The 26,590-nt window shown below is 44.4% G+C and overlaps 1 protein-coding gene, 1 long non-coding RNA gene and 1 other non-coding gene across 4 annotated transcripts; 2 read left to right on the top strand and 1 right to left on the bottom strand.

The window, feature by feature from the left end:
* Window positions 1-45: 45 nt before the first annotated feature.
* On the top strand, window positions 46-6,436 carry LOC137446431 (uncharacterized). Its single transcript, XR_010988648.1, has 4 exons — window positions 46-247; window positions 2,127-2,293; window positions 3,070-3,153; window positions 6,189-6,436. It is a non-coding gene; the product is annotated as an uncharacterized lncRNA (long non-coding RNA).
* TBPL2 (TATA-box binding protein like 2) lies at window positions 2,284-15,192 on the bottom strand. Of its 2 annotated transcripts, none has more exons than XM_068149039.1 (7): window positions 14,968-15,192; window positions 9,798-10,204; window positions 8,755-8,842; window positions 8,026-8,117; window positions 7,008-7,175; window positions 4,848-4,942; window positions 2,284-2,824 (listed from the first exon to the last, which is right to left on the bottom strand). In XM_068149039.1, the coding sequence occupies exons 1-7, from the start codon at window positions 15,016-15,018 to the stop codon at window positions 2,745-2,747; spliced, it is 981 nt and encodes a 326-aa protein (XP_068005140.1). In that variant the 5' UTR covers window positions 15,019-15,192; the 3' UTR covers window positions 2,284-2,744. The 2 variants fall into 2 exon arrangements, with proteins under 2 accessions (XP_068005140.1, XP_068005141.1); XM_068149040.1 differs by having other exon boundaries at window positions 4,848-4,906.
* On the top strand, window positions 14,857-14,928 carry TRNAG-UCC (transfer RNA glycine (anticodon UCC)). Its single transcript has one exon. It is a non-coding gene; the product is annotated as a tRNA-Gly (tRNA).
* Window positions 15,193-26,590: the final 11,398 nt, after the last annotated feature.

Below are 26,590 nucleotides of genomic sequence, written 5' to 3'. Positions count from 1 at the left end.
GGTCACGTGGGAACTTTGTTTTCGGCCAGGGGCATTGTGGGAAGCGCGCGCTGAGGCGGTGGCGGGAGCCGGCCCGAAGGCCTGGCCTCGGGGAGCAGGGTCGCCTCCTCCAGGCCTCCAGAGGGGAGAGTGCAGGTACAACCCTCGCGGCTTCAGAAACAAGCACGTCTTATTTCCTTTCTCCTTGCCCGCAGCACTTGGTGAAGGAAGAAGAGCAAGCCCTTCCCTGCCCCCAGAGGAGGATATGGTAGGTGCGCAGTAGTACAGGTCACAGATGTACAGATCACATGGGGTTGGAAGGGACCCTCGAATGTCATCTTGTCCCAGCCCCCTGCAGTCTGCAGGAACACCTCCAATTGGATCAGACTGCCCCTGGCAATGTGAAGTCTGATCTCGACTGTCTTCCAGTAGCAGGGCAGCAATGAGGCTACCGTCATTGCAGTCCCCCTGGAACCATTCACACCCCAGCCAGTAAACTGGTTACATCGACCATATGTATCAATGTTTGTGCAGGAGAAGGGGAAAAAACTGATACATATCCTCAAGAGTAACAGACTACTAGGTTTCTTCACCCCAGCATCAAGGTTAGAACCAGAATCAGGCATTAGATGGGATCATCTAGTGTGTAGTAGCAGAGAGCCAGTCGTGTCAGAATACCGTGGTAAACACCAGGCAAGTAGAAAAGTCTGCACAAGCCACCTCTTAAAGCAGTGTCCCCTTTCCAAGAAAAACACCCCACACCCAAAAACATGTCCCAGTTTAAAAGAGAATGCCTACCTAACCAGCCTATATTGTTTCCCCTTCTAGTGTGCTCAAGTACTACAAAACACTAGCCTGAGCAGCATGAGGTAGAGCCAAGGCTATTGTCTAAGAGTAGCCACAGCAAACACAAACTTAATCAGAAGTTCAGGGGAAAGGCAGAGCCCATTTCTTATCTGTAAGACTTAATCCATACCTTTAAAAAAACCTCCAAACTTTATCAGAATTGTGTGGCCAGTTGTTCATTAAAATGCAATTTCTTGAAGAGGGCTCATCTTAGATAAACTTTTTCCCCCCTGGCATCCCAATAAAACCAGGTTGGTTTTCACTTTAAAAAGATTGTAGCTCAAGCTTATCAGCTGTTGCAGCTACAATGCAAATAGCAGTCCAGCCCATAGCTGTGGAAAGTCTACACATTATAAAACAAAAAAAGTAAGCCTCTGTTTAGAATAGATTTGAGTGTGGAAATCCACAGTTTGACTGTGACAAAGAAACTGATAACAGAGGAAGACCAGTTTATCATGAGGAAGTGCATGAAGTGTTTCAGACTCTTTTCCCAGAGGAGCAGAGACAGTTATAAAAAGACTTGTAAGACATACTACAGAAGTTGAAATCACATCTTCGCCAAATCAAAAATAAACTTGTGACATCAAATTTAAGCCCAGCAGACTGACACCCTGTTCTGTATGAAAGCATTGCCTGTATTTCCATGGAGGACATTGGTAGCTTTTGGCCCCGAGTTGTGCTTAAGTCATCTAACAGCAACCTCTAGTGGCACAGGGAGCTTCCTGACAGATCTGTCCCAACTTCAGCAGGAAAGAAGGGGAGCAGGATACAAGACAAATCACAGCAGCAAAGTCCTGTTCTGGGGTGGGGGAACAAAACCCCCACAACCCCCAAAAAAAGAACAAAAGAAAAAAAAAAACACCACCACCAAAACAAAGACACACAACCACCCCACACCACCACCAACCACCTTCCAGAGAATCACAGGATTTACAGAAAGAACAAAAGTGTGATGTTTGCATTGCTCCCAGTGACATCACCAGTCTGAGCAGGCCTTTTTGCAAAGGAAGCCTTGGGTTCACTTAGAGATAACGCAAGAGTCTCATTGCTCCATCTGCAAAATTACCACATTTGATGTAATGCCATTGGCTGAGCTCTGGTTCAATAACCTGGCTAAGTCCTGACTATCCAAGACTTTGTTTTCAAATAATTTTAAAGGCAGTTTTTAGCCAACATTTTGGTCTGGGCAAAATATGAAACTCCCATCACCTGATGAAACTACAGTAACACCATCAGGTATTATTTTGTTAAAACCTAATTTGTATCACAACAAATTATCTAATTTGCTTCTCTACCCACAGACTTCCTTGGTATGTTTCAGCACTGCCAGGATCTTCGAATGTCTTCTGTGACGAGAGTACCAGTGCCATTGCACACAAGTTTAGCCAACTGATAGGATCAGAGGGATTCAGCAGATGTCCTGTGCAATCTGTCTTCAAAAGGCTGAACTCAACTTATGCTGGATTTTGTAAGATATATTGTAGACAAAAAAGTATATTTTAAGTTTAGACATGAAAACAGAATATGCAGGGGCTTGGTTTTAGTACATTAAGCTGAGGATTTTGACAAAGCTAGTTTGAGGTGCAGTGTTGATTCACCTGTTCAACAGAAGAGAAGACATATGGTTTTCTATTACTTTTAAGTGCCTTAGTGATCATTCTATTAAAAGTACATTCACTTGGCAAATTTCTCAGCTTGACAGAAGTTGTCAGAACCCAACTGGATTACAGACAGCTAATCTGAAGGCAAAAAAACCCACTAAACCACAACCCCTTTTAACAGACTAAAGAAAGGCACCAGCACTTACAGCATTTAGAATTGCTTAATAACCCACAACTGTACAACTGGGTCCAGGAATTCCCTTGCTTCTGTTCCAAACACTAATGCAAAGCCATGTATTAATTGCTTTAAGGGTTCTGTTATGATGATTTCTTGAAACCTTTTAGAATGGGATAGATGTTCTCAAATGCTTCATAGATTTCAGAACGCTCTTTTGCTCCTAAAAGGACATTTAGGAAAAAAGATGTTAAGAATTCAGAGTGTTAAAGATAACTGAATGCAACTTAAACCTAATACAATTACAAATCATGAACACATACAGGAGTTTAAGAGCAACTTAGTTTAAGGCAGAATTTTTATCATGCTTCTGCCACCTCAAAGAGCAATTCCTAGCTTGCTTTAAGACTGGAGTAGTTCTGTTTAATATGGGGAACCAAAACAACAGCAGTTGATTGCTCTTGACAGGTACAAAACCCTGTTATTTGGAAAAAGTCAACTAAGATCCACAGTGTTACCTGCTTAACAGTAACAGCTCTGCCTGTTGATAAGGTAAGTGGAAAGAAAGAAATACTTGAAGGGCATTTCTTCCATACTGGAAGTTAATCCATAGTTTGAAGGGTTTGGAACACAAGCCCTCTGAGGAGAGGCTGAGGGAGCTGGGGTTGCTTAGCCTGGAGAAGAGGAGACTCAGGGGTGACCTTATTGCTGTCTACAACTACCTTAAGGGAGGTTGTAGACAGGCAGAGGTTGGTCTCTTCTCCCAGGCAAACAGCACCAGAACAAGAGGACACAGTCTTAGGCTGCGCCAGGGGAGGTTTAGGCTGGAGGTTAGGAAGAGGTTCTACACATAGAGAGTGATTGCCCATTGGAATGGGCTGCCTGGGTAGGTGGTGGAGTCACCATCATTGGAGGTGTTCAGGAGGAGACTTGATGGGGTGCTTGGTTGCATGGTTTAGTTGATTAGGTGGTGTTGGGTGATAGGTTGGACATGATGATCTTGAAGGTGTCTTCCAACCTGGTTTATTCTATTCTAAACTCTCCTCCTCCAGGTCTGAGAAGCTTCATTATTTTTAATATTTGTTAGGGCACCTGTGATTTCAAAGCTAGCCTTTTCCATGTATACTGCAAGCAGACAATAGACTGGTTTGGGTTGGAGAGGACTTTAAAGATCTATTAATGCCACTCCAGATAAACACTTCAACCCTTTCCTCAGAACACAAACATAACTAGCTTATCTGCATTACTACAACTTCCACTGTCAAAAGTAAAGTTACTTCCTTTATTAAGAAAAAACCCTCACAGCTTGGTTTTGTCACTATGGTTTGTCCCAGTGTCCACAGATGAGTGTTTGCCTTCATGCTTCTGGACCTGCTGCACACTGGAGGGTGTTGCAGTTACAGTACCCAAAAATGCAAGTATCAGTGGAACGGACCTGGCTAGTATGATTTTACTGGACCTATGAGGAAGTTGGGAGACATTTAAGATTTGTACCAAGTGCCTCATTCTTCAGTTTGCCGAGCTCATTCACAATTTATGCTTGCAAGAACCTGTGAGGCAGGTACTTCTCTGGTCTTTCACATACCCCAAAGCTGTGGTGTGGATGCACATACAACATCCAGGTCTCAGGAAACATGTACCATTTACCTTTCAGTACTTCTGGATAAAAATATTTTCATGAGCTTTAGAAACAAAAGTGTTACAAATCTGCACTCCAGGAATCCAACCTTATTTGACACAGGACCTGCTGAGCACACTTGCTCAGTGAGACTTTTGCCTGATGAGTGTTTTCCCAAACAGTCTGGAAAAAGTTTTTACATCTCCACCCTTTCCTCTAATAATCCCTACTAAATGTTGTCACTGAAGTGTTTTAAGAAGTTTGCTTCCTGTCCAAGCAATTTTATATTGCTTATTGTGATATTTCTATGCAAGTGCCTGAGTGGTTACTAGCATGTCAGCATCCTGCTGGCATTCTGTATATTGACACACAGCATTAAGCTTTGAATGAAAAAACCACTCAAGCTCAACAACATAGAAATCAGACACTATGTGAAGCAACATGAGATTTTAGTGTAACAATACTGATATTGCTACCTGCAGAAGACACAGATAAGCAGCAGTAGGCATTAAAAAGATTGCTGAGTGGCTAAAGTGTGGCAAGATACTAGTTTAGCTAGCATTCCATTTCAGTGCTCTCAGAAGTTGTGGTAGCACTCAATTACGGCTGTACAGAGGAGACTACTTACCAGTCAGTACAACTTTCCCAGACACAAAGATAAGCAGCACTATCCTTGGTTTTACCATCCTATAAATAAGGCCAGGAAACAGTTCAGGCTCATAGCTGTTCCAAAGCAAGCAGGTAAGATTAGTAAAATGCAAATGCTGTTGCAGTGTTGCATGCAAAAACTGCTCTATAATTACACTAACGAGAGTAATTAAACCCACAGATTTTTAGCTAGCTACCCAGAAAAAAAGGCAGGTCAGGTTTTAGACATCTTCAAGAATAACCTGGTAATCCCAGCTGGAGCTGGTAGGAGTTCTTCCTGCTTAAACACTTCAGAGCCGCTAAATGTGATTTTTCCATAGTATTGAAATCATCATTGTAAACTTCACTGTTCAAACCCTTCTTAGTCTGCTAAGAGCCCTTATCAGAAACCATCTTGTGCAACTAAGACAAGATGACAGCCCAGTGAATCTTCAGTATATATTTAGTCCTCAAATTAAATGCAAAATATTATATGTAGCACTAATAAAAGACAACCAGATTTAGATTTTTGTCAGTACTGAAAGCTTCATTCTTTCTTCAATGATGGCAATACCTAGTTCTGAGCAAGCCCACACTAAAGGCACAGCATGCCCATTGCTCAACTACAGGTTTACTTTAACTTGATGACTTACAGACATCCAGGCATAAGGAACAAAATGATACACAAGAAATACCATCTTTTTGGTTCTGTATTTTGCATCTGCAGTTCAGCTTCATGTCTGAAACTTTCTCTTTGCAGACAGGCATCTGGTTTAACAGGGATCATGAGGCTCCTTAGTGTTAAATGTTCACGCCTGAGTAAGGGCACAGACCAGGTCTGAGAAGAATCAGAATGGTTTGGGTTGGAAGGGACATTTAAAGGTCATCTAGTCCAATCCCTCTGCAGTCACCAGGGGCATCTGCAACCAGAGCAGGTTGCTCAGAGCCTTGTCCAATCAGACTGTGAATGTTTCCAGGGATGGGGCATCTACCACTTCTCTGAGCAACCCAGATGAGTCTCTCACCATGCCCAGCATAAAAAGAAAGTGTCTTCCTTTTGTCTTAATCTCCCTCTTTTAGTTTTAAGCCATCATCCCCTGACCTGCCCCAACTGGCCCTGCTGGAGAGATTGTCACCATCTTATAGGCCCCTTTTAGTACTGAAAGGCTGCACTGAGGTCTCCCTGGAGCCTTCTCCAGGCTGAACCCCAACTCTCAGCCTGTCTTCATGGGAGAGGTGCTCCAGCCCCCTGGTGATTTTCTTGTCTCTAAAGATAGCTCAAGATCTCTTCCAATTGATCCTGAAGTGTTTAATCAGGACTGGTTATTTTTCCCATTGACAGGGTCTGCAGGGAAGAAAAATACCTGCTAAGGCTGATACTGCAATACTTGGCATTGACAGGAGGTTTGCATTAACCTGAGCAGTGCTGGTGATTCAGTTTTACAAGTCTCTGGTGCACATTGCTGATATGCAGCAAAGACTGGCAGCCATATTCCCAAAGACAGCTGTTGCAAAAGAGGAGCTCTTTGTTAATGGTCTAGTCATGGGGTCTGTGTTGATACGTTGGACTCAATGATCCTCGAGGTCCTTTCCAACCTAAGTTATACTGTGATACTGTAATAAACTGAACAAAGAACTCAGGAGCTTCTTCAGTTCTTGATCTCAGTCAGATCTAACATGCATACACTTTACCCCAGCAGGGACTGTACACTTGCATAATGTGCTCTTAGTGTCAAGATTTAAGCTGGTGTTTATGGTGTCCCTGCAAGGAGAAACCAGTGAGCACCACACAGGAGGATAATTCAGAAAAGCCCTTCACAGCTGAATTGTGTCAATCAATCATTGTCTCAAGCACTGGAATTTTTGCTGCCAGCTGGTGTACATCACCCTGGCCATTAAGCAGGAGGTCATTTTGGCTTGTGCTCCACTCATATTACTGCAGAAGATAAACCTCACTATCTTTATTGTAACACATGCCTACAGCCACTGGTTCATGCTTGCTGAACCAGTGAGCATGCCTTTTGATGGACACAAGACATGCATGATATTCAGTGCCCAGTTAATTGTGCTTCTCTTGCCAGGCTTGTGCAACCTCATGATTTGAGTCTGCAGTTCACACAGACACTGCTCCAAGTTGTACATGGTTGTAACTGATTTTTACCTGCTGAACTGCTGATGAGTGAGAACCAAGCCTTCCAGACGGATAGGAAACCTCACATCACAGCTTCCAACCATATTCTGTATCTTGAAGTCCAGGAACTTGGCAGGGAACCCAAGCTTCTGCACCACACGTGCATACTTCCTGGCTGCCAGCCGTGATTGCTCTTCGCTGAAAGGGAAGGGGAAAAGCAGCTTTGATTAGTGCTTTCTTCTGCTCTCAAGCTGGGAGTCACTTTAGAGCCACCACCATGCTAATGCATCCTCCCCAAAGAGAGATGCCACTGCTTAAAATAGCATCTATCCCCAGAACCACTTCAGTGAGCTAAGAGGAAAAAAGCCCTTCTGTCATTCAGTTTCCTCTGATCTGTTTCAGCACACTGCAATGTGCTGCAGCACCTAGGAGATACCCTCTTAAGAGGTTTCTTTCTCAGTTCCTTATAACTTCTCAGAGCTGGTCCAAGAGGTGGACAACAGACACCAACACAATCATCTAGCTAGTTTGGGGCAGTAGTAGGGGTTGGAGATCTCCCAAGATGTAAGTTGATACATATTCTCATTGAGAGTTTAAGGACATAAACCCCAAGCTGATAAACTTGAGGAAGAGAACTTCCAAGTACACAAATAGTCTTTGCTTTTCTCCAATTCTCATTTTCTCTAGAGGTAGATGTGTTGACTCATGGACACAGACATTAAAGAGTGACTTGACAGACATAAGTTATGTCCTAATTCACTTTAAAGCCAGTGAGACGTGAATAATCCCTTAATTCCTGTGCATTTTAGCAGCTTTTTTGCTAATGTTTGCTCACCTCAATCTATATTGAGGGACAGTTCAGTAATTACTGAACTGCCATCATGAAGAAAGCTTCACTTCTTTGAAATTATGACAGTCCTTTGCTAGACAATTTAAACAAGGTTTTCTGTAATTCTTCATTATAATATAGGGCAAACCTGCAAGACCCCAGTCTTAGAAGAAAAAAGAAAACACAACCCCCCAAAAAACAACAAACAAAACCCAAAACCTTTTTGCTCCTGTGCAGACCATTTTTCCTGAACTGAAGATGAGGGCTGTTGTTCGTGGTTCTCTGATCCTCATGATGACAGCAGCAAACCTCTGCAAATTGATAGGAAGACCTCATAGCCCAGCTGAGGCAGTTAGCTGGTACTATATTGCTGTTCATTCAAGAATTGTCACTAAGCTCATTTATTATGTAAAACTATTTACCACCCTAAAGTTATTTTCCACTGCCCTGGGATCAGGTGGGCTTAAGAATACAGTCACTGCCTTGTCCCTTGCACTTTGTTGAGCAGTCTGAAGTCACCTATAGAAAGCCAGCAAGATTCTGTATCTAGACCACTTTCTAGAGATATCATATAATTCCAGTTTGCCTCCAGTAATTCCTTTAGCCAAGAGTTTCAGGGTTGATATTTCCTCCTCAGTGAGGGCTGTTTGAGCCATTTCAGCTGAAGGTAGCTAGACACAGATGAGGGAATTCATCTCCTTCAAGTAGTTCAGTAACATCTCATTGCTGGGGCTTTATTCAAAGAAAAAAAACCCCAACCCCCTCCTTCTGGTCACTCTGTATTTTTTATTTTAAACGATCCCAAACAGCAGATTTTCATGACTTTCCCCCATGGGTCAAGACAGTGCTCTCAGAAAAAGTACAAAGCTCATAGTGAAGCTTTGTATTAGCATCCATCATCAGCAAGAAAGGGTGGTGAGGGTAAAGCTTTGAGTCCTGAAGATTTACCTTGGGGTTATACTCTGCATTTCTGGCATGCAGAGCTATGCTCTTCAGATCTAGTTTACAAGCCAAGTTTACAGTCGACACTATATTCCTGAGGGATGAGAGAGGAATGTTCTTATTGCAAAAGCAAGCCACTGCAGAGCCAACCCCCAACAGTATCAGCTTAATATGAAGTCACACCCCAATTTGTAGTTGCCATCAACTAATTTCGTGCCTACCTCGTTCCCACTGTAGTGTTAAGCTACTTTTGGCAAAATGTAAGTATTCAGTAACAAAATTACAGTTTCTGAGGTATAACAAGGCACAAATTAGTCCCTGAATATCTGTCTTCCAATAACTACGTCACTGGAGTCTTTCACAGCTTTGAGGTAAGCCATTGCTGAGCACTTACAGAATTACTACACCACTCTTTAAGGTAGGTGCAGGTATGTCATTCTCTCCATGTATAAACTACTCCATAGTTGCTCTAACCTAGACAGGATCTTTTGAGGCCAGGATTTCTCACACTTTTCATGCCCCTCTCCTGCTCTCAGAAAAGCAGACTGACATCTTTAGCTCCCTGGACTCGTCATCCTTAACATCCTCCTTGCTGGAAAAAAATCCTCATTTTGAAGTATTTTTGTATTTTCATCTTGCAGACTTAAGTAACTAGCAGCACATCCTACATATAAGTAGCTTTACCAAACACTTGTCCCTCTCGGAGGCTTTTCTCCCAGAAGGGACTCTTCCCCCTTAACAAGCCAGAGACATTTCAGATACTCACCCAGCACGTTCATTTGCAACTCCACTCTCCTGTTTTGCTAAGCTGTATATCATCCTGTGCCACTTCCATTTGTGTGTTGCACTGATGAGCACAGTATTTGGTTGCCTTCTAATATTGTCAGTGCATTTGCTCCATTATCTCCTTAAAGAGGAATGACTGCCCTCCTCCCCCAGTTTTTTTGGGATGGACTTATTTAAGACCAAACCACACTTAATACATTCTCTAAGCAAGGTTCAAGCAAAATTATGACTCTTCTTATGCTACTTATATAACAGAAACTTACTGTAGCTGAGGAACTATGCCAGTGCTATCTGATGCAGACATCACTGGGGTCATAGGAGTCATTGGTGTCAGAGAAGGACATGTGACAGATGCTTCAGGAGATGGTTGAATTGCATCTGGATAGGACAAGCTACTCTGATCCGTGAAGATTCTGCTGTCCTCATTTCTTGATATTGACCTGCCTAGGTCTTCTTGCTTTTCATGACCATCTTCAGATTGGTTTTGTTCTTTGTTATCTTGGGTAATATCTGGAAGAAAGCTGAGATCCACAGAGGAAAAGTCCATAGGAAGCTCTTTGGGCTGATTAAACTGGGAACTGAACAGTGCATCTTCAGTTGTTTGCATTGGAAGGTCTACATCATAAAGGTTTAAGGGCATAAACAGCTGAGGACCATCTGAGATGTCATCCTTGAATGAAGAAAGAGTATCATTAAGGATCCTGCATTAAAACATTTAGTCTTAATTTAGTCCCTCATTTAATCCTTTATTTAATGAAGAGGTTTCAATCATCACAGCAAATAAAAGGTGTCCTTTGCTTGTCTACCAGCCTATAAATAACCCAGATAACTTCTATAGGGGAGAGCTGCATTTTCCTGCCACATTTGAAAGGCAGTCTAGAAAAACTCCTGGCAAATACTACATACCTGCAGCAGTGATTGAAGGTACAACATTGGCACTCTGCCCTTCACAGCCGTTATCACCCATATAACCAACATAATTACTCATGAGTTCTCCCAAGGAAGGCAGCTGGCACTTCCTGGCTGGCTGTAACTCTCATACCATCCAATGGGATGGCATTCAACAAGTCCAAGTGCCAAGTGCTGCACTTTGGCTACGGCAATCCCATGCAGAGCTATAAGCTGGGGTCGGAGTGGCTGGAGAGCTCCCAAGCAGAGAGGCACCTGGGGGTGCTGATCGACAGCCACCTGAATATGAGCCAACAGTGTGCCCAGGTGGCCAGGAGGGCCAATAGCATCCTGGCCTGCATTAGGAATAGTGTGGCCAGCAGGGGCAGAGAGGTCATAGTGCCCCTGTACTCTGCTTTGGGTTAGGTCGCACCTTGAGTACTGTGTCCAGTTCTGGGCCCCTCAGTTTAAGAAGGACATCGAAACACTTGAGCGTGTCCAGAGAAGGGCAACAAGGCTGGTGAGAGGCCTTGAACACAAGCCCTATGAGGAGAGGCTGAGGGAGCTGGGATTGTTTAGCCTGGAGAAGAGGAGGCTCAGGGGTGACCTCATTGCCCTCTACAACTACCTGAAGGGTGGTTGTAGCCAGGAAGGGGTTGGCCTCTTCTCCCAGGCAACCAGCACCAGAACAAGAGGACACAGTCTCAAGCTGCACCAGGGGAGGTTTAGACTCGAGGTGAGGAGGAAGTTCTTCACCGAGCGAGTCATTCGTCATTGGAACGGGTTGCCCAGGGAGGTGGTTGAGTCATCAACCCTGGAGGCGTTCAAGGGGAGATTGGACGTGGCACTTGGTGCCATGGTCTAGTCATGGGGTCTGTGTTGATAGGTTGGACTCGATGATCCTCGAGGTCCTTTCCAACCTAAGTTATACTGTGATACAGTACATCACTACTGCCTTTCCCTGCTACTAGGGGACAGCGTCAGTGTCATGTTGGATTTGTGCAACAGAGGGCAGCAGCTCACAGAACCACAACCAGATTCTTTCAGCTGCTGGAGGTTACTGAACTAACTTAAGTGAGATACAGACAGCAAAGCCACCATCCTTTCCTGGCTCAGACATGCAACATACCTGCAAGCAAAGTTATTGCATACTAACGTCCTTCTTTATCTGCTATTTATTACTAAAAGCTATTAAAGAGGCATCATAATATTGATGAGGCAGAGGCTCAAGAAAGGCTTTATTCCCTTCTCCATTCAGGCATAAGACTTCAAGTTAGTGGGAAGCTTCTTCCAAGAAGGTGGTTTCTGCCAGTACCCGCAGCAGGTAACAGCTTGGACTGGAAGATCTATACAAGAGGTTCTGTGTTCATTTAGGCATTTTTGAGCATGAGATCCAAAAGTACATGAATATCCAAGCACCAATCAGAGCTGTGAACAGTGCAGAAAACTGAGGCCCTTGAGTTGGCACTGCATGAGCTCCAGTGGGAGCAGGGTTTCCAAATCAATACTCTTCAGCCTTAAGCTACTGCTGCTCTGTGTTGTGTGCTAGTCAGCTCACTTAGCAACACAGCTATGCACACAGGGAGATTTCCAGTCCTATTCTACAGTCTATTTGTCTATAGACACTTAAACTCTTAAATGACAAATCTTCCAGTGAACTTCACTATCGCAAATACAGCTGTGATTGAGTTTAGCTCTGAAAGCATCATGAACACCTGCATTCAAAACTGTTTCTAAAATAGACTTTTAGATGCAGAGCCTCATGTGATCAGTTGAGGCTACTCCCCTTAACCCTCAGCTCTTTGGAAAACAGGATTCAAGAGAGCTATGTGAAAATTAAGAGGTCAATTACAAATGTATTAACAGTTAAAATATTTTATAGGGTAACTAGAATGCGTCTACTTTAAATATTTTAAGATTAATAATAGAAGGAAGGCACAGTCTCTGCAAGACCTCCAGTGGACTACAGCTTAGTGATACAGGAGCTAATTAGGAAAGTTCTGTGTGAATCATGATGCAAAGTGATATAAAAAAGAATCATAGAATTATTTAGACTGGAAAATACCTTTAATATCACAAAGTCCAACCATTAATCTAACACTATCAAGTATGGTGCTGAACCATGACACCCAGCATCACACCTACAGGTCTTAAATTTCTGCATACATGGAGACTCCACTGCTTCCCCAGGCAGCCTGTTCCAGGACTTGACAACCCCTTCTATGAGGAAGTCCATGCCTAAACCTCCATGTCCATGCCATGTCCAGCCTAAACCTCTCTCGGCACAACTTGAGGCCACTTAGTCTCATCTTGTCACTTGCTACCTGGAATAAACCAATGTCCACTTGGCTCCAACCTCCTTTGAGGTAGTTATAGAGAGCAATAAGGTCTTTCTCCAGGCTAAACAGCACCAGTTCCCTCAGCTATTCCTCCCTTAAGACTTGCCACACCAGTCCCTTCACCAGCTTTGTCGTCCTTCTCTGGACACATGCCACCTCAATGTCTGTCTTGGAGTGAGGGTCCCAAGATTGAACCCAGTACTCAAAGTGTAGCCTCACCAGTATCAAGCACAGCAGGACAATCACCTCATCACTACAAGCCTGTAGGACTACTCACACCTCACACTAAGTGGCATCAAAGAATATGATAGCATCCCCAGTTCACAGCATAAAGAATGAAGCTAAAGGGGAAAATAAGTGGCATATGAGCCTGGAAGTATTAAACTGCTGTAAATTAAGTTTAAAAAAAAGTAGCAGTAAGTAAAAAGCATAGAGCAAATGTGATCAGAAAGCAAGTCTCTGTTCTCATCGGATTTTCCATACATCTGGTCCGGGAAAAAGCCCTCACAGGGTTAAGCACTGAGGAAGATTGGCTTCTTGTTAGCCAGATGCTCAGAGGCTGTGAAAGGGGGCACAAGACCATGTTTATATTGGGCCAGCTGCCAAGGGTTATTGCTATAGACTCTAGGTTAATTAACTTCACTGAAGGCCCCATCAACTGCATAACTTTGGACATCTCCCAGCAGCACTGGGAAGGAGATTTCACACATAGATCCTGTCTGAGATCACTTAGCTTGGGGCAGCATGAAGGGAAACAGCCATTTTTACTTCCTCTGTAGGAATTCCTGCAACCCAGGTACACATAAATCACATCCAGCTGCTTTAATCAGACTTGGAATTTATCTATTTTTTCTTCTACAGCAGTATCTGGCACATCTGCTATTATCAGGCATCTCAGTAAGTCTGACATACCAAAACCTCATTAGCATTTGTGAAGCCCTGGTTATACCTCACCACATCATATACTTCATAGGGCTGTATTCAGAAGGCTTTGCTGACTGCCACTGGGAGGTCTCTGGATTTAAACAGCTTGTGCTAAAGCCATTTTCAGGTCTGAAAAACACTTAACAACAAGATGCACCTCTGAAAGTTGTGTTCCCTGGGTGAAGACCCTCTCCTGGTCCCTCACCCTGTTCTTTCTGCAACTGTCTCAGAACAGGAGGGCTAGTGTAAAAAAAGAAAAGAAAAAAAAAGAAAGGTTTACCAACCCACATGAAGAAATCCAAATCTCCTGCCCCCTCCATGCCAACACTCCCCAGCAGCCAGGTTGATCAATGCAAGCAGCAGGAGTACAAACACAATAGCACTCCCCTAGCCTATCAGGGGAAAAGGCCTCCAAGACCAAGTCTAACCATCAGCCTAAGACTACCACGGCCATTCAGCCATGTCCAGAAGTGTCATGTGCACATTTCTTGAACACCTCCAGGGATGGCAAGTCTACTGCCTCCCTGGGCAATTGTTCCAGGGCCTGACCACTCTTTCTGTATTGACATTTTGCGTGATGTCCAACCTAAACCTCCCCCCAGCACAACTTGAGGCCTTTTCATCTCCTCCTGTCACTTGCTACCTGGGAGAAGAGACCAACTGCCACCTGACTCCAGTCTCCTTTTCAGGTAGTTGTACAGGGCAACGATATCTCCTCTCATTCTACTTCTCTCCAGACTAAACAACCACAATTCCCTCAGCTGCTCCTCACCAGCCCTTTCCTCCAGACTCTTCACTAGATTCATTGTCCTTCTCTGGAACCACTTCAGCCCCTGAGTATCTTTCTCGTAGTGAGGGTCCCAAAACTGAGCACAGTTTATGTAAGGTTGAACTGGAGATACCAGCCTGGACAGACAAGGGCAGAGAAGAGATTTGTAGCACGGCAGAGTGACCTGGACAGCCCAAGCCAGGCCGGTCCAGGCAGAGAGAAGCTTTACAGACTGACAACCCCCTCCCCCACCTCCAAATGCCGCCACCAGCCCAAGCCAGACTGGTAGAGGCAGAGAAAAACTTCTCAGGGCAGAACGCCACCGAACAGTTTTATCTTGGAACACACTGACATAGAGAGACACTGGACTTGAGGACCCGGCGGAAAACGCACCTCAGCGGCGCGTTGGTGGTATAGTGGTGAGCATAGCTGCCTTCCAAGCAGTTGACCCGGGTTCGATTCCCGGCCAACGCAAATGGCTTTTTTTTTCTCCCCCTAGTCTCGCCTGCCTACCTGCCCGCCGCAGTGCTCCAGGTACCCCTCCAGCGACGAGGCGCCCTCCATGGGCGCAGCCGCCCGCTTGGGTCACCCCTGCAACAGCCTACGCTTTCACCTCTGGTCTGGCTTTAACCCCTCGGAGGAGCTCGGGAAGCAGCTGCGGCTCGTTTTAAACACCCCGAGCAAACAGCCTGTGAGGCGTCCACCTGATTCTTGGTAAACTTGTTTGCAAAGGCTGGCGCTGTCCTGAAGAAGGGCTGGAGAAATCGGCGTATTCTCACGTGTTTTGCATGAGTTTTCAAGCAACCTACTCCTGAGTAACCCTGAACCTGCTCCGTTCTGCGGAGCTTGCAAATAAATGAGGAGTTGGAGCTGTAGCCGCGACCTTCTCGCTGGTGCTTTTTAGCTAGCAAGGGTAAAGTGCCTTTAATTCCTCCCACCTGTCTCATCGGCTGCAATCAGGCACATCTGCTCCTTTCAGAGAAGCCCCAGACCGAAATGATAAACCTCAGACTCCAGGTGTTGCAATGAAATGGTCTTGTCTCAGTCGAGCCAGCATTGCTAAGGCTGCTTAGGGGAAAGAAGCCATTGCTGTTCTTCCCTTGCAGACATCTTCCCTGCTTGTGTCTCTGGTTCTGCACTCTGTGAATGATGAATTAGGGCCATTCGCTTTCCAAAAGACTCGTGGAGAATCTGGGTGTGAGGTAGCATGTTCCTAGGATGGAGCCTGTGTTGTGCCCTGCTGGTTGATACTGTAGAAGTCTCACACGGCTCAGCTTGGGGGCTGCTTGACTTGTTCCTTCACTCCTGTCTCTGTGTAGTGATGAATAGATAGATTTCTGAGTAGGGACACATCCCTGTCCTTGTCTGGGCTGGTGGATGTGCTGACTGCCATGATTTGTTGCTCTCCCAGGCAGGGTTTTGTTTTCTGCAGTGAGATTTGCTTGCAAACAGCTAGCTGACCTGAAGAAACCCTTTGGAAAGACGATTTCAAAGCCCAGGCGTTCAGCAGGTCTTCTCACTGCCCCAGAAGTGCAAAGTTTTACATTACTATCCTTTATCCGTGGGACACAGCATACATGGCTGAGGAGCATCCTTCCCTCTTCAGCACAGCTTGCTAGGCTGGTTTTGTGGTATTTCTGGGACTATCCTTGTCCCCAGTACTTTACAGGTGCCAAATCCCCCCTGGCCCCAGAAAAATCTAGCCTCCCGCAGGCTGATTTACATCACACAGTCCATAGTCAAGAAGCAAAGCAAGAAGAGGACTCTCTCTGAGGTTGCACCTTGAATTATGGAGGCTGGTGGAGCTAGGTCAGATGAGTTCAAGATGATTAGAACTAAAATAATCTGTTTAGGGCTGGCAGATGATTGAGGCAGTTACAGAGAGCTCCACGGCATCAGCAACTTCTGCCATCACAGTAAGATGGAATGCTGGGTGGGAGGCCCTGCTCCCACCAGCAGCTGCAAGCTCAGCCCTTGCAGGCTCATTGGAGCCACATTGCCATGGGGCAATGTGGACCTGCTTTGCCCACAGAAGTAATTGAATTCAGCTTGGGGAGTGTACTGAATTTAGTTTGTCCTGGCAGTGGCATCTCCTGGAGACAGGCAATTCATACCCCTGCAGTGTGTGAACACTATTGCTGTGTTTAAGTTGAGAAGCTGGAGTATTGTGGTGGTCATGATGTTTCCCTGATGTCTGTAGCATTATAGCTGTCGTACTATGAGATTCCTCAACTAATGAGTCCTTTGTTACACTGCAGAACCCTCTTGAGATAAGATATATTCATCCTGCAGCTCCTGGGGACTGGGTTGTCTGCATTTTGTGAATGTGAGATGAAGAAGTCAAACCATGGCATTTACATGACAGGCTACATCAGAGATGAGCATAAAATGCAAAGCTCTTAATACTGGTGTTGCTTCTTGCCTTGGATGAGGACATCTTGCAAAGGGCAAGGGCGCTGGTGCAAAGTGGTGTGATTTTGGGTAAGGCATTGAGTTTGGTATATCTTTTGCTAAATGAGTGTGAGATTATTACTCATCTTGAGATAGAGAAGAGGAAAGATGTTTAGAAAGCAGAGAGATCATCAGAGGAGTCAGGAATTACATTGTGAGGGTGATTCAAGCTCTCACTGTTGCTTTGAATTAGAGGAAAGTCTTCTGGATGCTGCCCAAGCCAAGGGATGTGGTACTGTGCCTTAGGAGGGCTCTCTGCTCAGAGCCTCCTCCTCAAGGCTGGGCATCTGCCATGGAGTCTCACTGAGTGGCTGCACAGTGATGGGGAGCCCTAGTGAGTGGAGACCCAGGTATTAGGAGATCCAGAAAGCAGCCATCCAACAAACAAAAGGTGTTGCATCTCTGGGCTTCCCCCTTCTGAATTTCCCCGTTTCTGTGTCTCCCCTTCTTAGTCATCAGAGGCATCATCCTCTCTGTCTGCTGTGAGGATGTACTCTTCCTTCCTTCTTCATCAGAAGGCTCTGATCCCTGTCACCAGTTTAATTTAAAATGTATCACTTGGAACTCATGAGACGTGCTTGCTTGGTCTCTGGTCATCCAGGTCAAATAACATTAGAAGTGGTATCTATTTTTCCCGTCCCTGCTTCAAAAAGTGTCTCAAGCTGTGGTGTTGTTTGGTTTTTTCTTATTTCTCTTTTTTTTTTTTTTTTTTTCTCCCCTCATTGCCTTTGGAAAGCAGCAACTGCCTGGAGCCAGGCTGAGGTGACTCATGAGCAGGACTGCTCAGAGCAGGGAAGGAGCCATTACACACATCCCCGAGCTGTGGGAGCCAGTTACTGCGTGATGAATCATCTGAAGCACATAGTTACTGTAATGATGAATTGTCATGAGTCTTAATTAGCAAATTGGTTAATTTTGCTTAGAAAGTTGATGATTAGTATGACAATAAGTGCTTTGTGCATTCTTTGTAAGAGTCATTCAGTATCATTCTTCCATGGATAACTAATTGGAGAAGACTATTCCACAGAGCTTCTGCTAGTATTCCTGTATCTGTCTCTTAAACATTTCTGTAGCAGATATTCCTGCATTAGCTGGATGTGGCAGAGTGGTTATGGGACAGGACTCCTAGGAGACTTCAAAAAACCTGGAAGGGACCTGGAAGCAAGTCAGTAAGGAAGCTCTACTTGTTTTATTCACTAGTGCTCTCAACAGCTGCTTCTACTCTAGCATGCCAGTGCCTTGCTGCTTGCTCTGAAATTGATTAATATGGTTTGGGTTTATCTTTTTTTTTTTTTTTTTTTTTCAGGAGCCAGTCTGAGAATTAAAGGCTCATGACTGACATTCTGCTTCTTGCTCTTCTGAGCTTTATGATAAACTTTTATAGCTGTAATTGTTTCAGAGGAGTGTAGCTTGCATCTCCTGGCGTCCTCACTGCCTGCAGCATTAAAGCTTTGCCTTTGAGGAGGTGGAAGAGCAGCTGAGGGAAGGATCAGGATCTAAGAGAGAAGCAATGCATAATGTGCAAGATGTCTCCAAATGCATCACTTTACAAATACCCCAAGAGTCAACACTTCTCTATCAACAGCAGAACCCAAGTATTGCTGTGAAGATCATAGCATCATTTCAGTTGGAAAAGACCTTCAATGTCATCGAGTCCAAAGATCATTCATTTTGTTTGGTTTAGTCCTGTTTTGATTTCTATACCTTGATGCAAATAGAGTGAGGTGGTAAGACCCCAAAGGGGGGGTCAGAGACAGGAGCAGGTGAGCTGTAGCAGGGCTGGCAGGCTCTGTGGGAGTGAAGGACATGCATGGAGCTGGCAATGCTTTCAAGAAGCATCTGCAGCCCAAAAGGCAACTCAGAGGTATATGCTGGAGTGCCTTGTTCTGACAAGGCTGAACGTCACTCTCTCATACTTATTTGTCGAATAATACTCCATTCTAGACCTGAGCATCAGATATTGGATTCATTGGCAGGGAAGGAAAGAAGCCACCTTGATTTCTCACAGGGTAATAGTGAGTAATTTGACTTTTAATTGTGAGTTATGTCTATCATCACTAGGTTGTGCTGGTGTAAGTACAAACAGAATCAGGGCCATAAGATTTGATATTTGGTTCTAACTTGCCCCTGTGTAAATGAGGAGTAACCCTCTTACTGAAGTGAAGTTATAATGATTTGAAATTTAATCAGAATCTGGTTTAATTTCTCAGGTTTAGTGGGTCAGAGGAAGGGCTCTGACCTCCCATTTACCCTCTAGCACCCTGTGTCTCTCCCTGTATGGGATGATGCAGCACACCTCACACAGTGGTAAAGCTGCCTCTTCTTTTTGCCAGTTAAACCAGGGCTCTCTTTTGCCCTGCAAAAGACAGCAATGGGGGGATTTGTTACTCTTCAAACATTAGTGGGCTCTCAGCATTTGTCTGCTAGCCATGTGCCTTCCATGCTTGCTGGCAGAGCCCAACGTGAGGTCAGAGTGCACTGACTTCTGGACCAGAAAAGAAAGTCATTCCTGTCAGAAGGAAAAGGGGTAAAATGACTAGAAAAGAGCCATTTTTTCGGTCTTCTACAGCACTATTATGTGCAATGAAGATGCTAACTGCCTCCATGTCAGAGAATTGCTGAGAACCAGACTTAGAGAGGATTGCCAAATCCTCCACTGAATGCCAGAGGAAGTCCTGTAAGGAGCAGTAATCTGTCTCAGTTGAAAGGCTGAATAGTGATGTCGAAACTATACAGTTAACTTCATTCAATTTCCCTATCAGTGCAAAGCCACAAACTGAGTCAAGGAAGACAATCTGTATGTTGCTCGCATAGAAATCCATTCCTTCCGGCCCAGCCAAGCTCTTAAGCCTTCTAACTGTAGTATGGGGGAAGAGCACATCACTCTACTTCTATTTTTCATTGTGTTGTGTTTAAAATAATCCCATAAAAGGAGGGAATGGAGTGGCTTTAAACACAGGCTGCCACCTTCATTACAACCTAGCAATTAAGGGCTACAGGCTTTCTTGGACAGCTCCTCTGTGAATGTCACACACCAATATATCTGACACCTGGCTTCAGAGCTATTCTTCTGTGCTTTTTTTGTTAAGTCATCTTTCTAATTTTTGTGCCAAATGGTCTGTCTCAATTGAATTGCATTTAAATGAGGTGAGTGCGCAATGGATCACCCGACCGCTGCCATTTTCCTCCAAGGGTTGTTACAAATCGCTCTAATGCAAACACTGAGTCTCATACCTTGAACTTGCTGCTGCAGTTAAATACTGATCCATTAAGCCTTATCTAGGGAAAAAAAAAAAAGGTGAGTAATAGCACTCATGCATGTTTGCACAGAGAAGGAGAGAGGTGTGCAGACAGCAGATGCTAACAGACTGCTATTAATTCAGTTTGCAAGGGTCACAGTAACATTGAAGACACGAGTGATGACATTAGTGTGTTCAGGACCTTTGGTAAAAGCTTGCCAGGAATGAGAGCTTAGATTGTGATGCCTTTACTGCTGTGTCGGCTGAGCTACACCACCACCAGAGTTTACTGAATCATAGAATGTTTTGGGTTGGAAAGGACCTTAAAGATCATCTAGTTCCAGCCTCCCTGCCATAGTCAGGGACACCTTCCACTAGATCAAGGTGCTCAACACCCTGTCCAACCTGGCCTTGAACACTTCCAGGGAGGGGACATTGCTGTAGATGCATCATGGAGATGCATTCATGTAAAACAGTTCTATGTCAAGAGGCTACCTTTCAATATTGATACCGACTCCAAAACTCCTTCACTTTGTAGGGCTTGCAACAGGGAAGAATGAGCTAGGGTATGCTGGAGCCCTATTTGGGCCAACAACATATATGGAATAAGATGGTTTATGCCTTATGGCACAATGCCAGCCATGGAGCTCTCTGGTTACCTTCACTGCTGTCCTCAGAAGAGCCACCATCAGCCCTGACATCTTGTTAAAATATGTCCACGCTTTAAAAACCACAAATCAGAACAGGTACAACATGTCACAAAGTTTATACCTGCTCTCTGAGGTAGCTTGGTTATGTTTTCAGAGAATATGGAAGGACAATTAAATGCTGTGCAAACACAATGAGCCAAGGAAGGGTGCTGAGCAGTCTCTGAAATCCTTGTAAAACTTGGTTTTGTCTGAGTGATCAGCAAGCTATAATGAGTGACACCAGAATGAGTCTGCAGGGCACACAGCTCGGTGATTAGTGAGATCTCATTACATTTTCCTCCAATTAACGCCAAGCAAATCAGCATTCCTGACTCAACCAGGACTCCAGGAGAAGCTAGACTTTGTCAAAATGCTGCCAGATGTCAGCAGATCCCCTGCCTTGACCTTTTTGTACATAATTAACTGTTAACACAGCCTTGCTTCTGTCACTCAAGCCTTTTGCCCGTGGTCTGCCAATAAATGCAGATAGCTTAGCCATGATGAAGGGATCCTCACCCAGCTCTGCCACTGTGTGCTGCTGCACTTCATCTCCTTTCCATACTTGTCCCAGCCAAGCAGGAATCCAGACTCACCTCTCCATTTGGATCTTCCTCACTCCTCTTTACTGCCTTTGGAGTTTCTGTTAGTAAGTTTTCCCTTGAACAGATCATGGCATTAGACTATGGACATCATGCTTTGTATACCTGAGTTTTTATGGTCAGAGTGTAGAATTGGAATACAAGTTAATTTTCCCCATACAATCCATGACACTATTACAGAATGTTTTAATGTATTACTGTTGTCTGTGGAAGAAGCTAACTTGTCACAGTGCCCTTCCTTATGAGGGTGTCTTTTTTTTATCTCTTTTTTTTTTTTTTTTCCAGTTCACTTATCTGCAACTTGTCAGAAATAATTAAATGCTGTGATTGCTTTGGCCTCCCTTCAGCGGGCAGTTACCCAGCTCATAAACACAAGAGTAGTTTCCCTGAGCTTTGCTTCCACACAGACCATTTGACAAGGCTCAGGTAGAGGTGCTAAGGTATGCTCAGCAATGATCTAAGGGAAATTAAGAACCCAGCCAGCCATGTGTTTGAGAGGGTCCTCAGCTGATTTTCTAAATCCCAAATCTTCTTGCTCAGGTCCATTAGGTTTTACCTATTAACATTTAAAATACATTTATCCCCAGATATTTTTAGCTACCTTTACTCCCAAATTGTCATGAGCAGTGCTGCTGTCTGAAATAAATGAAGTGTGAGAAGACAGACAACCTAAAGGCATTGAGGAATGCAGCTATTTCAGACCTCTCACATCTTGTCTCTCACCTAATTTGTTAATGGGTATGTTTTTCCCTTTAGGACAATAATGTTTTTCTCTGTGGTGTTTTATAAAGGACTTTGTAAATATCCTTTTGTCCCTTTGGGTAAAATAAATTGAACTGGCTTCTGTGCTGGTGCATTTTTGCTCTCTCTAGAGAATCTGAGGGGTTCTTAACCCCTTCTGTCTTCCATGCCTTAGCAATGGTATGATGCCTTATGAGTCTACACACAACATGGCAGATGGTAGGTTCATTGGGGTGAGGCTTGTGACTACCTAAAAAGATTGGCTATGTATAGGTGAAGAGAAAAATATTTGCTCATTTTAAGTATGAGGAGCTAAAATAGCAAGAGGGATGCACAGTGAGTTTGTGACACCACTGGGAATTCTTATTGGGTCTCCTGGGGCACCAGTTATCTTTACATTCTTTGCAGGATGGCTCCTCAGACCAAAGGATTTGCCAACATTTCCAAGTCTCCAGCCACCCTTGAGATGCAGGTGTGTGTCACCACCAGTGGTGGCAAATGGGGGAATAGAGAACAAAGATCCCTTCTGGTGTGACACTCATTACACCAGGCAGGTGGCTGAATCCCTTGTGTAGCCACAGACAAAATACTTTAATAGTGGTGGCATGAACAGCTGGGATAGTTCTTGTACTCTTTGATTTATCCAGACAGGCTCCGAGCCCGGTTGCTGCACATTTCCTCAGAAGTTTGTCACAGCCTGACACACACTGTTCCCATGATGCCTCGCAGAGCTCAATCAATGTCCTTCCCTGGCTGTGGGAGGAGGAAATGCTGAGCCAGACTTGCAGGCTGCTTTGGTGGTGGGATGCCTTATCCTCATACTGAAAGGGTCCTTGGAGCAGAAGGTCTGTCTGACTTCCTATTTCATTGTTTCCCCCCATGTCTCACTGCATATTGTCTCTTTGCTACCCATCCTGCTATGTTTTGGGTAGGTTACAGGTCTGTGCTTAGGAGGGACATTGCCTTGGTTTTGCAAGCATGGGGTTTTTGCAAAGAAAAATATCTTCCTTCCATAGGTATTGATCAAGAGGAATATTAATTTTAAACCTGACTGTAGAACAGCATAAATAATGACTACGTACAGTGGATGATGAATGGGAGAAAGGATTTCAGCTGTCACTGTGATGCCACACAGGGAGCATTTTACAGGAGAAAGGGTATTTTCTGTGTAATTTCTTCATTTGCTTTGCTGAGTGATACCCATCCAATCTTAAAAAGCCATCTTCTGCTTAGAAAAAAAAACATCTTCTGCTTGGGTGCTACTAAAAAAAAAGATAAATACTCGAGACTTGCTTTGAAACACTACTCCTAATGTGAATGCAAAGCATGCTTATTACTGTGCTGCTCAGAAAGCTGCTTTTCTGCTCAGCTTCCCTGTGATCCCTTTAGCTATATCTGATACTGAAGGCTTGAAATCTCCAGATTAAAAATGAAATTCCACCTCCATGGCCCAGACATGCAGCCACTGCAAATAAGTTTTCCTTTACAGTGAGCTCTTGCAGCTAAAGCTGTTGCTTTTTGGTCACGATTAAACTCTTTTGGAAGAAAAGATATTTAAAGCTGTGAGATGCTGTAGTGACTTGAAAATGAGCAGAGATTATTCAGACTGGTGGCAGGCCCTGATCTTGCAAGGATTTAGAAGCTCATTTTCTTCTGTTTGCACATATTGGCACATAGGACAGTTGGAAGGACTCTGTCTTGGGCTGATGGGGGATTTAAGGTGGCTGTGACCATGGCCAGAAGCAATGAGCTGTGCAGTTGCAGGACAGCTGGGTGACATGAAGCACTTAGAGCATCAAAGGGCAATTGCTGCTGCATGTTGGGTTTTATAAACCACAGCGTTTTGGGGGCAGACCTGTGAATTGGGTGTCTGGTACAGGAACAGAAGGAAGGGGTAGGTTTTCCTATTGGGATTTCCCATGGGGTTTCCATTTTATTGCAAATGTGCAAGCTGAGAGCAGCTGGTCTCAGGTCTCTGATAGGAGGTGAGAACTGAGGAGCCTGAAGTGAAACTGGCAGAATCATAGAATGGTCCAGGCCAGAAAGGACCCCCGAAGGTCATCTAGTCTGACCTCCCCACAGTCAGCAGGGACATCCTCAACTAGACCAGGCTGCCCAGGGCCTTGTTGAGCCTTACCTTGAATATTTCCAGGGAAGGGGCCTCAACCACCTCCCTTGGCAACCTGTTCCAGTGTTCCATTACCCTCATAGTGAAGAAGTTCTTCCTGATATCCAAACTAAATGTGCCCTTCTCTAGTTTGAAGCCATTGCCCCATGTCCTGTCACTGCAGGCCCTTATAAACAGTCTCTCCCCATCCTTCCTGTAGACCCCCTTCAGGTACTGGAAAGCTGCTCTCAGGTCTCCCGGTAGCCTCATCTTCTCCAGGCTGAACAACCCCAGCTCCCTCAGCCTGTCCTTGTAGCAGAGGTGCTCCAACCCCCTGATCATTTTCGTGGCCCTAACTCTCATCACTCTGGAAATGTCAGTCACTGTGATGGGCACTGAGTTGTCTGGGTGTCTTGAATTGTGCTGCTCATAGCTGCTCCGCTCTTGAACATGACAGAATTGAACAGCACAGCCTTAAAACCCATTTTGGGCTTTTCAGTGCTATAAGAGTGAAATCCTGACAAGGAAGATGAATTTTTTTTTTTTTTTTTTTTTTTTTTTTTTTTTCAGTGAGCTCTGAAACAGCTTCTAACAATTCACTTTATTAGCCAGATTTTCAGCAGCACAAATGTCACTGTGCTTCTCTCTGCTTAATTAAAAATCTATATATGATGTGATAGCATGTGGATAATACGAAGACTTACAAGTCTGCACAAATTTTCCTACTGATCACACACAACCTCACAGTTTAGATGGTTGGGTTTTTTAATTATGAGCTTTTACTCTTCTTGCAAGATTTTTCCAGCATCATTTCTGCTGACAGATGCTGCTTAGGACAGATGTATTTTTATTCCCTTACAGTTGGATTGGCTCAAACGTCTTTTTCCATATAGCTCAAGTTTCCGCAGTGGAGTTACTCCTAGTTTACTACTCTGAGAACAAAACTGTAGCCATTTCTGTGACCTTCTTTAGCAGCAGTTGAAATGTTTGGGGTTTTTTTTTTTTTTGGCATGTGCGTGAACTATTAACTTCCACTTCCTACCAATTGTAGGAATTCATGCTTGTAAATAGTATAAAAGTTTTAATGCCGAAACAAAGTCCAGCATTTGGTCATCTGTTGTTTTTTTTGTTTTTTTCCTAGCTGGAATCAGTGAGGCATTGAAACTTGCAGGGCATTTGTTCCTGGCATTGATAAGGATCTTTCACATTCTTATATAAAATGCTAAATTAACAATAATCAGCTCCTGTGTCTTACAGCCCTGCTAAGTGCATAGCTTGCTGCTCTCTCAAACCTTCCCTGAACCTGCGGATCTGAAAGCTTTTTCCCTGTGATCTGAGAAAGCAAAATTTCTGACAAAACTAATGACTTGGGGCTCCTGCGGCATTTTAAAACCTTTTCTTTTTTCCCCATGAGTGGCTGCCTAATGTGAGTGGGATTTCAGTGGCTGTTTGCATTATTTCCTCCCTGCAGTTGGGGATATTCGGCGTCATTAGCCTGGCTGGCTGATGTGCACAGCGGTAGCTCTCCAGTGAATTTTGCCATCAGGTTTCTCAGTACACATAATCTAGATAGTTTATTGCCTTATGTACTGGGCAATGGTACACAACATGTGATTAAAAAGCTTTTTAGGGCCTTATAGCATGGCCTATGCTGCAATGCTGTGGCAAATGTATAAGAACGTGAAGGACCAGAAATTTCTGAGCTGGTAGGTAGTGGTATGTTCTTGGTCGAGATTCCTTCAGAGCAAGCAGTGACCAGACAGTGGGACAATTGCCCCTGAGTCCTGGAAAGTGAAAGAAAAGAAAGCTCTTCTGTACGTGTATCAGCTGGATATGTACTCTGATCTTTACATTCCTGCTCAGCTTCTTGCAGAAGGGACAGCCCTGTCCCTCCTATGCCTTCTCCTGCCTCTTGGCCCCAGCTTTTCTATCCCTGTTGGCAGGACCTCCCCTTCCCTGTCTGTGGAATGCTAAATCTGTTCTTGCTCCTGGGAAATGGTGATTTGATTCTGATGCCAGCTGGAAAACTCTGCTGTGGACAAAAGCAATTAAACATCCAGCTCTGGAGATCTCAGCACAGGAAAGACATGGATCTGTTGGAATGAGTCCAAAGGAGGCCACAAAAGTAATCCAAGGGCAGGAAAATTTCTGCTGTGAGGACAGACTGGGAGAGTTGGGGGTGTTCAGCCTGGAGAAGAGAAGGCTCCAGTAAGACTTTCTTGTGGCCTTTCAGTACTTCAAGGGGTCAATAAGAAAGGTAGGAACAAACTTTTTAGCAAGGCCTGTTGTGACAGGACAAGGGCTGATGAT

This window comes from Melanerpes formicivorus, unplaced genomic scaffold (assembly GCF_026170545.1).
Source record: "Melanerpes formicivorus ecotype bairdi unplaced genomic scaffold, bMelFor1.0.p_v2 SCAF_17, whole genome shotgun sequence".
In the NCBI taxonomy this organism is placed as follows: Eukaryota; Metazoa; Chordata; class Aves; order Piciformes; family Picidae; genus Melanerpes; species Melanerpes formicivorus.
Note: the sequence above shows the minus strand (reverse complement) of the source record. Positions and strands in the feature narration are given on the sequence as shown.

What these genes read in the sequence shown, in the direction of transcription:
- TBPL2 (XM_068149039.1), bottom strand. Translation starts at nt 15,018, where the DNA reads ATGGAGGGCGCCTCGTCGCTGGAGGGGTACCTGGAGCACTGCGGCGGG. An exon ending in TGGAGCACTGCGGCGGGCAG is followed by an intron (nt 10,205 to 14,967) that starts GTAGGCAGGCGA and finishes TCTTCATTCAAG; the next exon opens with GATGACATCTCAGATGGTCC. An exon ending in ATGCAGAGTATAACCCCAAG is followed by an intron (nt 8,118 to 8,754) that starts GTAAATCTTCAG and finishes ATCAATTTGCAG; the next exon opens with AGGTTTGCTGCTGTCATCAT.